General features: G+C 42.2%; 1 protein-coding gene across 1 annotated transcript in view; it reads left to right on the forward strand.

Moving 5' to 3' along the window:
* The window catches only part of DENND2B (DENN domain containing 2B), a 141,005-nt gene that overhangs the window by 112,922 nt on the left and 12,372 nt on the right, over window positions 1-15,711 (forward strand). Inside the window, exon 14 of the mRNA XM_074918158.1 lies at window positions 2,407-2,555. Within this exon, the coding sequence (XP_074774259.1) occupies window positions 2,407-2,555 (149 nt within the window). The remainder of the gene's footprint in view (window positions 1-2,406; window positions 2,556-15,711) is intronic.

A 15,711-nucleotide genomic window follows, 5' to 3' on the forward strand; every position in this document is an offset into this window, starting at 1 on the left:
GGATTTCATTTCCTTTTATTACTGACTTAAGTACATACAACATATGCCTTACTGGAAAATGGCAATAGTGGTGCCTTGCTTAAAAAGTTTTTTGTAACTTGAGACTTGCTAGCCATTTGCTGTGTCAAATTCTGCTCTCTGCATGTTCTTATGTAAGTTAACAGTAGCTCCACTCAGATGGGCAAGCGTATAGAGGAAATACATTACTGCAGATAGGAATTGAATTTGGCCCATTTAGTGAAAGCAGGAAAAAAATTCCCCTCTAGGGTTATTTCACACTCCTTAGGGTTAGTTTTACAGTGCTATTACTATTTTTACATCGAATCATATTTTCCTCAAGTGTAACGCCACTGACTTGAACGGAGTGGGGCTGTAATGTTACTTGGTACAAAATGTGAAGGGTTCCTTGTATAAGTGACTTGCAAGGCATGTTTAAGTCACAAGCATTTTCTTCTGGAGAAGCAAAGGAAATCTGAAAGGCTGACTGGCCTAACAGTGGTGAGAGCTGATAATGCTTTTTTGATGTCAATATATCTGGGAACCATGGATCTGCAACTTCTCTATCCTCTGCTCAAGCTTCTGAACTCTCCCAGAGAAAAACATTGAGATAATTCCAAACAAACAAATAACTCTCTTCTGGTTGAGCTTTGCTCTCTGTTATGCTAGTACAAACTCGTTATTTAAATGGAATGTGCTGGCTTAATTAGGAACAGAATCTTGTCCTTCCATTGTGGCTCCTCTGGCCTAAACAAAGATGATGATTAATTGGGAAGTAGACAGTATATTTCTTTGTGATTAGCAGACTGAAGCAGAAGGCTTTGCCAGGCAACAGAAAACATGCATGGCATTCATAAAAGCTGCTGTAACTTGCATTGCATCCTACCCCGCAGCAAGATTTTAGCGTTGGAAGTTTTGCAGTAAAACCAGCTCCTCATGATTTGGCACATAAATATGATTTGAGCTTGCAATCCCAAATCTAAGGAATGGGAGTGGGCATCTTTACTGAATATGAGAAAGAGGTAGGCAGAGGCAGCATTTCCTGAGGAGGTATTCATGGTACACCATCGCTCCACAGTTTGATTCTTACTGCTCTTTGGGGCAACAGCTGAGTGATGGGTATCTAATACTCTTGGCACCATAATGTTTCTGTATTTCAGCCTTAAAAATATCAAATCTGTACACTAATACTGTTCTAACAATGATTTTCTTTTTACAGTCCTGTGTACTGGTCACAAACAATATTACAACTAAACTGGTATGAATTGTTTTGTTTCCAGTATCCTGTGGTCTTGATCATATCCTTAAAACAGTGTGTTTGTGAGGAATTTTGTAAGGGCTACTCCAGTTTAAACCCAGTACAGTATGCTCATGGAATGTGGTGTCATGCGCATGAAAACATAAAAGTGGTCTAAAGCAATAAAGTGATGGTGATTTTTGGACATATGGAAAAAAGGAGATATATATATGTTCCTGTTAATATGTCTTCAGAGATTTCAACACAGCTTCAAGTTGGCCAACTTTTCCCCTTTCCCTTCTATTTCCTCAAATTCCTCAGTAGTTCATCATTTGCTGTCTTGCACTTCATATTTTTCTCCCTCTCTTACTCTCTTCTTCATGTTATTTTTCCCTCTTCTTTTTTCTGTCCTCCACCTTCAAGTTCCACATCTGAGCATGTCAATTGCAGAGTAAAAAGGAAGATATAATAAAGGAATCGAGCAAAAGGCATTTGAGAAAAGGAAGGAGAGGGCCTGAGGTCATGGATGAAGTATGAAAATTAGACTTTAAAGGGATGTCACAAGTCACCATCTAAGACCTTGTCCTGACTCCCCAGTTAAGTATATATATGTATATATCTTTATGACAAAAAAAAGGTTTTAACCATTACCTAGTGAATTATGCATCATAGAGGAGTGAAAATTAAGTAAATTGAGTTTAAATTTTGCCTGGCCTTTAAGTTCAGTCCCTGGCTTCTATCTAGATGGGAATTTGAATTGCTAGCCAAGTTTATAACCAAATTTACCTTGTCTTTATGGCTTTTTTAACCCTGTAAGCTTCCAGCTCCTGTGTTTCCAGTTTGTTGCTTCATATGGTTGACTCAGCCAAGCTTTACATCTCTGACAGGGTGTGTAGAAGGCAGAATTATGTTTCCCTTGGAAATGACAGCAGACTTAATGTGCACAACTGTATTCTGGGAAGAATAACTTGCTAGTGAATTGTGTAATATGCCATTTCTCTGGAGTGCTGTGCCTCCAGCCTCAGTTTGCAAAAGAGGAGGGGGGTCATTCTCTGTGTCCCCCCAAGAGGAAGCATGAAGCGGTGCTGGCGGGCCTGGGCTGGGGTGCTGGGCACCCCGGCGCTGTCAGCCCTGACCGGTGATGCTGACTGATGTTTGTCGGATGTGTTCAGGTCATTGAGCTGCGGCGGCCCATGGACTCGCGCCTGGAACACGTGGACTTTGAGTGCCTTTTCAAGTGCCTCAGCGTTCGTCAGATCATCAGGATCTTTGCTTCTCTCCTGTTGGAGCGGCGTGTGATTTTTGTAGCAGATAAGCTCAGGTAAGTGTCAAAGGGACCTGAGCCACGTGTTCAGGACAGTACTATCTCTGGACACAAAAGCTTTATGAAATGTCCCGAATGGTTGTTAGATGTGAAGATCCTCTCACTGTAGGATTTAAATAATTTTTTACATCAGTGGAAATTACTTGCATCAGCTGGGGCACACATTGACTAGCAGTCACTAGCTATAAGCCACTTGTTCTGTCTTACCTTCCCATCTATAAAATGGTGATACCAATACTCACCTGCTTCATAGTCAGCACATGTTTGCACAGCATTTTGAAGCACTGTAGTCCTGGCAATATTTCATTTCAGGTTTTGGAGCAGAGTACTCATAAACAGTAGCAGAGATTGTCATTGAGGTGCTTTACCTTGTGGCCATGCAGTACAGCCAGGCAGGGAAGTGGGGTGCTGAGAGTTTACCTGGTTTGCTCCATACAGGACAGAGAGTTTATAATGGGGCTAGGTTTCAAATCCTGCCCTACCAAATCTATCCAGTGGGAGTGTTAAGAATGCTACTATGGTCCATCCCAACTCGTTAGGAAATTTTTCCTGGTGCTCATGTGACCTGAAAACAGTTCCTTTCTGAAGCTCCATCTTGGGCTCCTTGCTACATCCTTTCAACAAACCTGTTACTTCCCTGCCCTTTGATTGCAGTCTTCCCTCCTTCACTCCTCTGAGGCATGAACACACCCAAAGTGTGAGAGCAACAGGTCACGAATTCACATGGCCTTTACCAAGGAAATGGGAGCTCTCTGTAGGCTGCACCCCTGCCCCGCAGCAAAGAATCATCCCTTTTTTAGATGCTTGTGTAATCCATATAGAAAGGCATGAACACTTAAAGATGTTCTTTGCTGTGGCATGATAAATAATAATAGATGGCAAATAAAAATAAAGATCGTAATTTATTAGACTTGGGAACATCCAGCATCTTTTAAAAGGACACAAAAGACTATATGGGTGGTTAAAAACACAGATGGATCTACCCAAACAAACTCTGTTAAACACTTTATCAGCCCCGACCTTCTCTGAATGACCGCCAGAAATAATAGCTGCACTTAGTGGCCGCCAGTGTATATAATAGCAAAAATACTTTGCATAGTAAAAGCTTTACAACCTTTAGGGGAGAATTTCTTAAAGCTGCAGACCCTTCTCAGGTTATAAAGTTACTTCCTTAGCAGTCTTTTTTTGTTGTCTAGAACAACAGGAACATTTTATTTCATCCTTTCCCTTGTCAGTAACCCTTAGTTTGAAAGACCATTTGGGATGACTTAATTTCACATAAACTCCTGGTGAGATGTGTAGCTAGTCCAGGGTTTCTGCAGTACTTTAGTAGATATGTGAGTCACACCATGAATATTGGGGCAGGTGGCTCTTGAAAATACTGTTGGCGTGTTCCTTCTGACTCTTTTTCTACAGCATGCTTAATCACATCATTCTGTCTGTTTCTGTTTTACTGTTCATTTAGCAGAATTAGTGGCACCCACAAGTCTGACTGTAACTCAGAATGACATAGGTCTGCATTCCTTCAAATGGCACAATGATTTGAGTGGAAAATCACAGAAAAGGTGCAGAGAAAATGAGGGCTGTGCTGTGCTGCTGCCAACTGTTGCTCTGCTTTGGAGTTCCCAGTTACTCCTTTGTCCTGGTTTGGCAAAGTACCCTGAGCCTCAATCCATGGGCCGTGGGCACAATACTGCGGGGATGGCTTGCTGCAGGAGGCATCCTCAGCTGTGAGGGCTGGGACAGAAAGTGTTCCCTGGAGCATTTCTCTGGGACAGCTGGCCTAGCCAACGTCATATAACGCTTCTGGGCACTGTTCAGAGAAAAGAAACAACAATTAAACCAACTTTGACAGGCTTAAGGCAGCTTAGCTTGGAAAACACTCATGATGCTGATGCTGAGGGCTCATGGCAACCCAGGACTTCATCAGGCAACCAGGGTTTTATACACACTGCAAGCCTGATTGGAAGCTAACAGCTTTTCTCCTGATAGCTGCCTAATCCTACAGGCCTCAGAGCAGAGCATAACAGAGTCCCACTTCAGGCAAAGTACTCCTCTCTCTCCCTTTTGGCACACAGAAATAGGGCACCAGGACAACAGGAACCAGAAAGGTTAAAGATCCCTTTCAGTAAACACATATTCAAACATTGCACACTCCTGCAAAAACTCTGCTTCAGCAAACTGTTGTTTCTGTTGTGAGAGGGAGCCATTGGGTTAGGGGCCATTAGCACATACTTTGAGAAAGGAGAGGATTCAGATGGATTCAAGAGGCTTATGAGGTTTTGTGGTTGCTCCTGTAAGAAGGACAGAACATTTCTTTCAAAAAGATTTATATTCATATTTATTATATCTGCATGTACTCTTTATTATATATATATACACACTTTGTTTTGTTTAAAAAGGGTATGACAAAATCTGATGTGGTAGATAAGGCTCTGGATTAAGACCTGTGAATCCTGAGCTCTCTTGAACCCTCTGACCTGCTCTGTGATGCATGCTGGAAACGTAGCTCCTCTTTCTTATCTTTTGTCTGGTCTGTCTGGGATCCTAAATGCTACAGGACAGAGACCGCTTCTTGCTCTGTGTGCACGCAGCTCTACTTGAATACAGTGTGGCCCCTCTCAGCATGGGGATCTAGGAGGTACTGTAAAATAGAAACTAATAATGAGTCCTTTGACAAAGGCCTGGCGAAAGTGACAGTGGATTTAAATTCAATACTTATTGAGGTTTTCATGGTTTAAATGGGGATGAAGTCTAAAATGAAACACTCTGGCTTTGAGCTAATAACTGTCTGTCTTGGAACCTTTGCCCTGTCTGACGTGAATTTTGTTTATGGGCATCACGGCTGAAACTGAAGGAGTTTACCAGTAATGTGGAAAAAAAGACGTGAAATATCTTACAGGTCCAGTCTGTGGGCCCAAAGAATGAGAGCAGGAAATTAAAAAGCTTTTACAAGAGTTTGATTTCTGCATGTACCCAAAAAATAGCTTAGAAATAAATGATGTTGAGGTTTATGCTTCAAACAATGAGATGCAATGGGCTTTTGTGGCTGCCTGTTTAACAGGTCTCCAAGCAATAAATGATTTCACACATTATACAAGTTAGGGATAGTCATGCCTAGTGAAGTGAGATTCATTCAATAAATTGTTATTTATGGTTCTTATAGTGCCCAGAATGTGAAAATTTATAGTTCTTGATCTTCATGCAGAAGAGGTTGCCATTTTTCGACACAGAAAGTGATGCTACCAGCAATAAAGAAACAATAGTAAAGTTTTGAATGACAGGACTGTGAGGTTGCCTTGGTTAGATATGTGCAGTTAGGCTTGGTGGGTTTTTTTTCCCAATAAGTTGCTTATGTATATTTTTCTGCTTGGAAATGGGCGAATAAATCCCTGTGACTATTTGCTGACCTTCAAAACTTAATTTGAATCTGCCAGTGAACTTTCAGTATTTTGCTTTCCATGAACAGCTGAGAAGTCAACAGAGAAATAAAGATAACAGTAGAGAAACTTGGAAGAATAATAATAATAACAACTCATAAAGAGGTAACTTAAAGTTCCAATTCCTTAAACATCTGCTGAAAGCACAGCTGAGGTGGTATGTCCCATCCCAGTTCCAATACCCAGCTGGGAGCCTCTATTTATGTTCCAGGCATTCTGCCTGTTCACCCCAACTCTGAAACCGTCCTGTGACTGCCAGCTGCAAAGGGAGAACTGCTCGAGTGCAGTCCTCAGGCATTTGAAAGGCTGGGCAGCAGATGCAAAATGAATGGGTTCTGGGGCTCAGGGAACGCTGGTGTTTCTGCAGGCACAAAGGTAGCAACAGAAAATAAATAGAAAGCAAACACTGGAAGAAAAATATTTCTCTGCTTGTTTTAGTTTTATGCTGGGGAAACAAATTTGTGGACATATTTGCTGAGGAGGTGAGTGACTTATCTATGCATGTGAGAGTCTCTTTGCCTTTTCCCCTGAATGTTTAGAGAAGGGGAAAGGAAGGCCTTGAGCATCTCAATGTCCCTTTGTTATAACCCCATTTTTGATAAATAAAAAACACTCTTGCTGTAATCCACTATATTGTAAAGGACTTGGAGCATATTTTGCTTACATTTCACATGTGGGTCCAGTTCAATGCCAGCCAGATTCAGTGTTTGCATGAGACTTGTCTTTTGCTGTGGATCTAAATCCTAGAATATTCCTTTCAGTGCCTTTCTGAAGCTTTAGGGGCTGTGAAAGGTTTCTATAGAGAGTCCCTGCTCTTGTAAAAGACAAAATAACTTCTCATTATTGTAAATTTTGTTTTTATACGAGATATTTCAGCTACTTCTCAGTGAAGCAGGAGCACGGGCCTCAAGGAAAAAAATCTCTCTGACAGCAGTGGGTTTTATGTTCTGAAACTGTATAGGTGAACTTGGAAACATACCCCAAGGCGAAGGTGGGCCAGGGGTTTTTCTAAGTGGCAGTGCCATCTCAGTCCCCCCTCCTGCTCCCCTTGTTTGCTCCTGTCCTGCGCCATTCTCCCTCACCTAGGAGGCTGTGCTGGCACAGCTGCAGTAGGAATTACTCCTTTTGCAGAGCTTCTCCAAACCAGATGGGCCTCTTGGCCATGTCACACCAGAAGCTCCTGGGCTGGGAGAGGGTCAGAGCAGGGTGCTGGGGATGGGGGTGGGCAAGAGCACTGGGATGGGCACACTTCAGGGTGGCGTTGCCACTGAAAGGTGTCTGTCATGCACCATCCTTGGGTGTGAGCCAGCTGAATTTACAATATCTCATGAGATATTGTAAATAAACCCTGAAGTTCTTACCTGTATGCAGGGGAGATCTGAGGGAATGAGGCTGAGGCAGTGCTGGATGACAGCGAACTTCAGTGCAGTTAAATCTCCTGCACATCAGTGTCATCCTCCCTTAGGCATGGCCACAGATGACTTTGTCTTCCCAAGGAGAGTTTTTTCCCCTCTATGTTTCTCTTCCCCTCTGCCAGCACACGTCCCCTGGCCCAACACAGACCAGCAGTCTGTCAGCTGGTGTGCTGCAGCCCCCCAAAACCCTCCTCTGCAGCACTTGTCCCATGAAGTCAAGAGCTGCAAGCAGAAGTTTGGCACCTATGAGGTGGGAAGACTTTATCCTGTTAAGGACAAAAACCTCCCTACCTCTCCCCAGAGTATTTTGGACTGCCACAAGGAATCTGTCTTCCAGCACAACTGTAGAAAGTCCAGGCAGATCCCAGACCTGGCCAAAGGTTATGGGTTCCAGACAGAAACACTGACTAATACAGGACAGAAGCATAAATATGTAAATACTGGAGGAAGTCATCCCGCAGGCATGTTTCTGTTAACTTTGTGGAGCAAAAGGGGAGCAGTGTGTACTCGTATTCAAGGGCAAAGGCTTTCAGAACAAACAATGGTGTTTCCCTAATCTCACGGACAGAGACAGCTTTGGGCTGCCCTTGTTACACCCGGGATATTCGGGGAGCGTTGACGCTTCTCCTCATATTTGAAATCTGTTGTTTTGAGAATCGTAAGGCCACGCTAGAAAACAGCACAGTTAGCAGTTGAGAGCAGCCTGATTCCTGTCTCTCAGTGCCTACTTGCAAAAATAGTATTAGGGATTTAACCTAACAGACAAAATCATAGCATGATCTTTTAGCTCAAGTTAGAATACTCAAGTTTAAGTAGGAGATAAGTGGCAGGGTATTAGTAGTAAGAGTAAACTATTGTTCCCCAGTCCTGTAGCAAGGTCAAGTGGAAAAGCAAGAGTAGCTAAACTTCTGGGCAGGTTACTAAAGTGAAAGCTCATTCCCTATTTCCTTATTGTTTATTTTTTATTAAGAGAAGTAGGATATAATTCTTACAAACTAATCACGGCAATGATGGACCTGCCCAGGCTCACCTGCTGCCTGGAAATGCTCCTTTCCAGTAGAAACATATCAGAACACTTGTAAAATCTGCCAACCTGCAGCTTAAAAGGTAAAAACACATACGTTAGGACAAAGAGGTAAAGTGTGCTCAGTAAACAGACAGTGAGCTTTGGCCAGTAATAAAGATTCCCTTTACTTTCCCTTGACACAAAAACCTCCACCAAAAAAAGGTGAGAGAAATTTGACAACACACACATGCCAGAAAACAGCTCATGAGTGAGAATTTACTGTTGCCAGTCTCTAACTGGTCTGTACCATTTCTGAGCACAGACTACAGGAGACACAACTATGTCCTCTCTTGGTCACATCTGGCACAGCCCTGTATGGAGCTAGAAGTCCAGTTCTTTGTCTCGGGAAAAACTTTTTTTTAGTTATCAGCTCTGCATTGAAGAAGGAGATGTTTAGAGGTGCAAGATACTGTACCTGTGGAATGTGTAATAGCTCCCAGATCTTATGTCTAAACCCAGGAGAAGCATGGATGTCTGAGATTTCTTCTGGTATTTTTTTTATCCAAAGATTGTGAAGTGCTTTCTTAATACTGTCAGGATTATTGTGCTTGTCTGGTCAGACTTGCTGAACATAAGCTAGAGAATTTCTTCCACTAATTTCTGCAGTGGAAGGAATGAGCTCTTGTATGATCTAATTATCCAATATGTAATCATGCCTAGTAGACAGAATTTATTCTACAGCAAAAACATCCATTTCTCATGTAAGTAACTAGAGAGTTTCCATTTCCTCCAGTAAGAGCCAGATCAGCCCCTGTTGAGAAGTGATTTAGAACCTGCAGACCACCCCTGCTTTACCTAAGGGACAACAGCTTGCAGCTCCCTTCATCTTTTATAAAAGAAGCAGCCTCCAGCGTCTGTCTGAGTCTCTGTTACCTACCTGCAATTGCTTTCCTTTCATGAAACCTGGGTTTTTCTCAGGCTGCTTGTACTATGAAGCATTGTTAAGTAGAAACATATATACTGAAAAAAACCCTTAAACCTTCTGTAAGGTATGTGATTATTTGGCCTGATGTAGCTGTAATTTCTTGATATTCTGCTTCTTTCTTTCCTACCAAATATAGCTAGTAATCTTTGAGTAGGATGTTTGTATGCAGCCCGGTCCTGCAAAATGCTGAGTGCCTTGTTTTACAGTCGAAATGCTAGAATTGGTGGTGTTTAATGTGATGTGAAATTGGTGGTTAAAGGTAACTAGCAGAGCTGTCTCTCAAGATTTTTGAGAGAAATTTTGTACTTTATTCTCCCCTCTCAAGAGATACTTACGTTTTGTACCACTTGGATTACATTTCTCTGGCACCCAGATTGTATGATGACTAATGCCAACAGAGGAGCTGTATGTGGACGGTAGGAAAATGTGTGTCAGTCAGAAGAGACAGCCTGAGAAACAAAATGAACTTTCTAAGTCTCTGGTTTGTTTAAGATTCCACAGTCCCAGAGAAAAGCAATCTAATAATGGTATTTTCAATATGCAGTAACCTTCGATGGCATTTTTAATAAGCCATAGCACAAGAAGGGTAGAGCCTGTGTGATCTTTCTTTTCCTCCTTTCCTCCTGCCCTTCTTTCCAGTGATACTTATTCATGTCACTTCAGGCTTTGGCCAACACTTTACAGTGGGAAAACAGTTTTTCACTTATGATTTGCACAACAAAATTCTCTCTCCTTTCCCCTCTCCTGTGAAAAGGAGTGGGATAAGAAGACGACCATGTTGTTTGGGAATTCTCTTTGGGATTGCGTATTGGCACAATAACCATATGACAGTAAATTGCAACATTTTCCCAACTTGGCCTCTAGCTCCTGCAAGGGGATTCAGACAATTCCCTCTTTTCAGCTTTTGAATGGGAAGGATTAGGGAATTGGGATTGTTCGTCTCCTTTGTTACTACCTCTAAAAATTCTTCATCCTGCTTCACAGCTGTCATGTTGTTAATAGTGCAATGACTGCCTGCAATCTGAAACCGCCAGTGTGAACATTAACAAGGACTGGTGGGATCAAAGGTCCCAGTGTGGAAAGAACAAGTAGTTAACACTCCTCTGGAGTACCTGGGCCAGAACCACTTTTGTTACAGATTTCTGCTAAGAAACTGTCCTGCAGGAAGGGACTGGATAACTCTGTGGGCACTAAGGATAATTTTCCACTTAAAAAAGTTGGGGTTTTTTTCTTTCAACCACTGACAAAGCTTGGGCAGGTGGCTGATGTGTCAAAGCAATGACTTATGGCCAAAAATCCCATTTGCTTGAGCTTTGTGGAAAGTATGGTTGAATGCCAGTTGCTTGAAAAGCCAAGTGCTCATTCTGAAAGGCACTTTGCATGTGTCTTTCTCCAGGGGCTTTCATGTACCTCTCATACACAAGTATTACAGGAGCAAAAAATAATGTCCACATTAAAACCACAATCCCCTTTGATCAATTTTCCTCTGCTTTCTTTTAAGCTAAGTACTTCAAAGCTATTCTGCAGGAGAACGATCTCCTGACAGTGCATTCTCTGGTCTGCAGCTCTCAGCTCCACATGATGCAACCTTGATCTGTGCCATGAGCCAGGGTTGTGCTTTGCAGGTTATCTGTGGGACCTCAGGCTGTCTGTCACTCAGGTGTTCCAGGAAGGTGGGAGCTGGATTCTGAAAATGCAGCTCTTAGTGAAGCAAAATAATTTACCAATTTGTGTAAAGTTATGATAACCTTTGGAAATTTTGCATGAAATATCCATCTCCCAATATTTGGATGAAGACCAAAAAGAGAGCCTCCTGTATAGTCAAAATGAACTCTGCACTTACTACTTTGATAATATCCTCTGGTGAGTTGTGTAATTATAAAACATTGAAAAATTGCATTACTTTGACTGACAAATCCAGTGGCTTTAAAATAGGAATCCCTGATAGCACATCATATTTGAGTTCATCTCTCTTTAGCTAGGAGACATCATCCCAGCAGGGTAGACAGCGACTGGGTGCTGGCTGTCCCTGACATTGCCTCTGGCTGCACCATGGCACTGTAACATACCTGCTTGTTCCTTAAGCCATTGACATAACTTGCAGTTGGATAGATTGCTGCAGCAGCCCTCCTACATAACAACATGAGCTGCCAGGAGTATCACGGGTATAATCTTTGGTCTCTTTGTTGTCATCTTGTCTTTAGTATTTAGAAAATACTAAAATTTGAGTTCCTTGTTCTTACCATGTATTTTAGCACAGTGCCCAGTGTATCAAAATTTGACTTGAAGTTCTGTGACATTCTCTGTTCTGGTATGATGGGACATTTACAGTGACAAAACAGCTTTTCTGTCCACATGCTTCTGAACAAACTTTCATGGGAGAGCGATGAAAGGACAGGCAAGCACCGTGACAGACCCTCGCCCTTCTGCTCCCATTGCTTGGTGTACCTGTGATGTACTGCAGGGCCGTGCTCAGATAATTACAGTGAGGCTGCTGATGTAACCGTACCGGCAGGGTAAGATAGCACAAGACAGGAAAGGATGTTGCAAGCTGAAGTTAAAGGGGATGTGGTCAGAGAAGACTTTATGGATGAAGATGTTGCCCACTCAGTTTTCTGTAAAATATGTTGAGGGACCAGAAAAGGGACAAAGATGATGATGCAAACCACTGGGCAGGTCTGTTCCACGAACTGTACTCGTTGACATGGCAGTGTGGCAAAGCATGGCTCCATGAATTAAAGTCAGAGAAAACAAGTCCAGAAACTGGGTTGTAACCGCTGTGTTTATCATAAAAAATCTCCTACCTGGAATCATCAGTAGCACAGAGGAATTGGTGCCCATGCTCTCTGTAACTCACCTTCAGTAATCACTGGAGTGTGTCCCAGCATTAACTGCGTCACTGGTGCCCCACGGAGAAGGAACAGCAGCACTGCTTTTGCCAGACAGGTGAGGTCATATTGTGATTCCTTTATGAGAATTTTACAAGCTTGGCTTTTCTCAGACTGCACTGCAGAAATCACCAGATAAAACCTGAAGTGTGACTCATTTCTTGCAAAAAGGAGGTTTGGGTTTGGCTTGTTTTCATGAGGAGAAAAAATACACCTTTTGAGGGGTGTGGGTGCATCATGAGTACACCAAGCAATGGGGAGCAGAAGGGGTGAGGGTCTGTCATGGTTAAGTAGCTACACTCTTTGAGTTGTAAGCATAGTTAAAAAGATTCTGCAAAGAACAATAACTGATAATTGGGCTGATGTGATGTGAAAAATATGCATTTCCTTCTCAGTCTGTGCCCCCCTCTCCCTGACAGTGTTATCTCTGAGGCCTTGTTTGCATTCGGTGAGATATCACAAAGGTCACTTGCAGCTAACGTGTCAGCATTCAAATTAGGGGAGCCACTGTGACTTGACTCTGCCTTTCATCCCTGGCAAAAGCACAGTTAAGTCCTCACTTTTGCATCAGGCTTGTGCTTGCCACCTGTGGGAAGCCTGGCTCAGGAGGCGAAGAAGCCGTGGATGGACCATGGAGGCTGACAGGCACAGTGCAATAGTAGTGCTTCTGGTTTGCTAAATCAGTCACCCACCCTGGGAAATGTTAATCTCTTGAATAATATTTTTCCTTTGTCAAGTCCTGTGCAGAGTGAGGGATTTTTACCAGCTTCTGGACAAAAGTGAGTTGTTGGCTAACTGCTAAGACTGGGTAATGTATGTTACAGTCTGTAACAGACAGAGGACATCTCTCATCTCTTTACCCCGTTGCACAGATTGACTGTAGCAGTATTTGTTGTAGTGTGTGTAGTGATTAAGTTATGAAATGTTCACGACTGGCTGCTGCATTTGAGTTGGCCCGAATGGACTTGGCTCACCATGATCCTCATGTGAATTATACGTGTTCCTCTCCAATCATGATCATATTTACACTTGGGAATTCCCTATTTTATTTAGACACTAGGAGCAGAGCCTTCTATTGGCAGGTCTCCCCTGACATCAAGAGGAAAAATAACCTAAAATATGCCCATACAGATTTGTCCACATTTCCTGAAAAGAAGGATGTCGGGTATTGATCTAAGATATGGTATTAGCTGCATACTTTAGACCAGCTACTAAAGTTATGCCATGACTCTTAGTTTGCCTCTTAAGTGTTTGCTTTAAGAATAAATTAAAATGCAAACTATTAGTCTGGCTTTTACAGCTAAACTCACTCAATTGTCCATGTAATATGCACCCACTACTTTGATTTTAAACATCTAATCAATTACTCTAGAGAAAAGTCAGATTTCGTAACAGGAAATTCATTAAGTTCAGAACCCTCTTTCACATCACGTATGCAACCACTCCATCCTAAACTTCTTGCAGCTACCCAGATTTTGACAGATTTACCTGAAGTTCAGGTGAGGAGCAGTGCCTTGGCAGTGGCAGGGGTGTCCTCCTTCCTGTGGACCCCACGTGGAGGTGGGCCCTTTATAGAAGGATTCTGACACAGGGAATTCTCAATCCAAAAGGTTGGAACATAATTATTTAATTAAAAATTAAATTAAATTATGAGAAGTTAATAAATAATATATTAAAGTTAAATTATTTAATAGCTTCAAAAATTAGTCTTTACTTCCAAACCTCCTTATAAAGGCTTGAACAATTCTCTGTAGCTTGTTTTACCACTGAAGGGCTTCTAGAAAAGTAAAAAAATTATTCAAATTTCAGAAGCTGAAACATTCCTTGGTGACGAGAGGCTGACTTTACAGCCATTTGGACAGCACTCTTCCACAGCAGTCAGGGTACTCACGGTTCAGAAGCGGCTGTCATGTCTTGTGCGTGTACCTGCAGGCTGATCTGATTAAAATAGAAGTGGGAAAAGGTCTTTGAGGCTTCATTTCGTCAAAGTATTTCAGCACAATGAAAGTAGCTTAAAGGCTGAAACTTGCACTGAAATACTTTGCTGAATCAAAGCCTAAACCAGTATTTTGCCTGTCCCCTCGTGCTTTGTTTTAATTGATGAAGCCAGGCATGAACTGACTATAATTTCTGCTGTTCTGTAACCATTAATTTTTCTTTCAGTGGCCAGATAAATTACTGTGTTATAATTAATTTGGGTCAAACAGCAATAAGCTGAGCACAAATTCTGGTGTTTGCTTTGATTATAATCTTCTGTCTCTCACAAACAGGTAAATATAACTGTTGTGGAGGAAACTTGTCTTTCAGTTTGAAAATTATTCCTGATAGAAACTGTGGTTTTGTGTTGGCTTATCAGCAGGCTGTGCATAGTGGGGCAAGGGGGAAGCCGTACAGAAGTGCCTGAAGTGTAAAAGCACTGATTATATTTGATTTGCATCTGTACCACGAGTAGGCTTTGAGTCTGTCACACACCTTCAGCTATGCCGATGTCTGACCTTCCCTCTCAGCACCTCTGGTACCGAAGAAGGATGGGTAACTGGCATCAGGCAGCCTCTCAGTCCTTCCATCTGCCTGTAGCGACAGGGAGGAACAACTTTCACAGGGACCTAATAATTTAGCCACATGTGTGTGACAGAGCTTTATCTATATTCATATTAAATTTTTTTCCCTGGTGCTTGCTTATGTTGTTCAGCCCAGCCAGTCACTGTCTTGTCCCTTAGTTTTGCATGCCAGCCTCTCTGCCCTCAGCTTATGTTTCCTTTTCACCTGCTCGGCAGGCTCATTTTGTCTTCCTCCCTTCCTAGTTCTGCCTCACAGGTCTTATTTTTACCTCTTTGTATTTCACTCAGCTTCCTCCCTTCCCTTCCTTCCTTTCCTTCTCTTCCCTTCCCTGGGTTCCCTGCAGGATAAAGATGATCTTCCTCTCCCAGATGAGCCTCCCATTTCTATGTGTAGTCAAGGACTACAATGGAGAGGAAGATGCTCCTTCGTGCAAATAATTTCTTCTGAAGAAATCAGCAGCTAAATAAGTCTCTCTTTAGTATGTACAAGAACTATTTTAAGGTGGCTTCTAACATAAACAAGTCGAAGTGAGTTTAGACATCACTGGTAGAAGTCCTTGGCGCACAGGATACTCCCTCCTGCCAGCCTTCAAGTCCTTGTCACCAAAACATGGCAGCCTTTCACAGAAAAGGGCAGCAAAGATGTTTTATATAACAAAATAACATAGTTTTTATCTGGTTTTGGAAGCAAACTGATCTGATGTTGAGCAAAGGGTTTGGATCAGCTGACCTCCTTGAGGTCTCTTCCCACCTGAATTACTTTATGATTCTATATAATTTTGCGTGAATTTGGAAAACAAAACCGTTATCTAGAGGCAGACACATAAGCTTAAAAAGTTCAGTGAAGACAAGTTAAAT

The sequence above is a fragment of the Athene noctua genome, chromosome 14, assembly GCF_965140245.1.
Source record: "Athene noctua chromosome 14, bAthNoc1.hap1.1, whole genome shotgun sequence".
Lineage (NCBI taxonomy): Eukaryota > Metazoa > Chordata > Aves > Strigiformes > Strigidae > Athene > Athene noctua.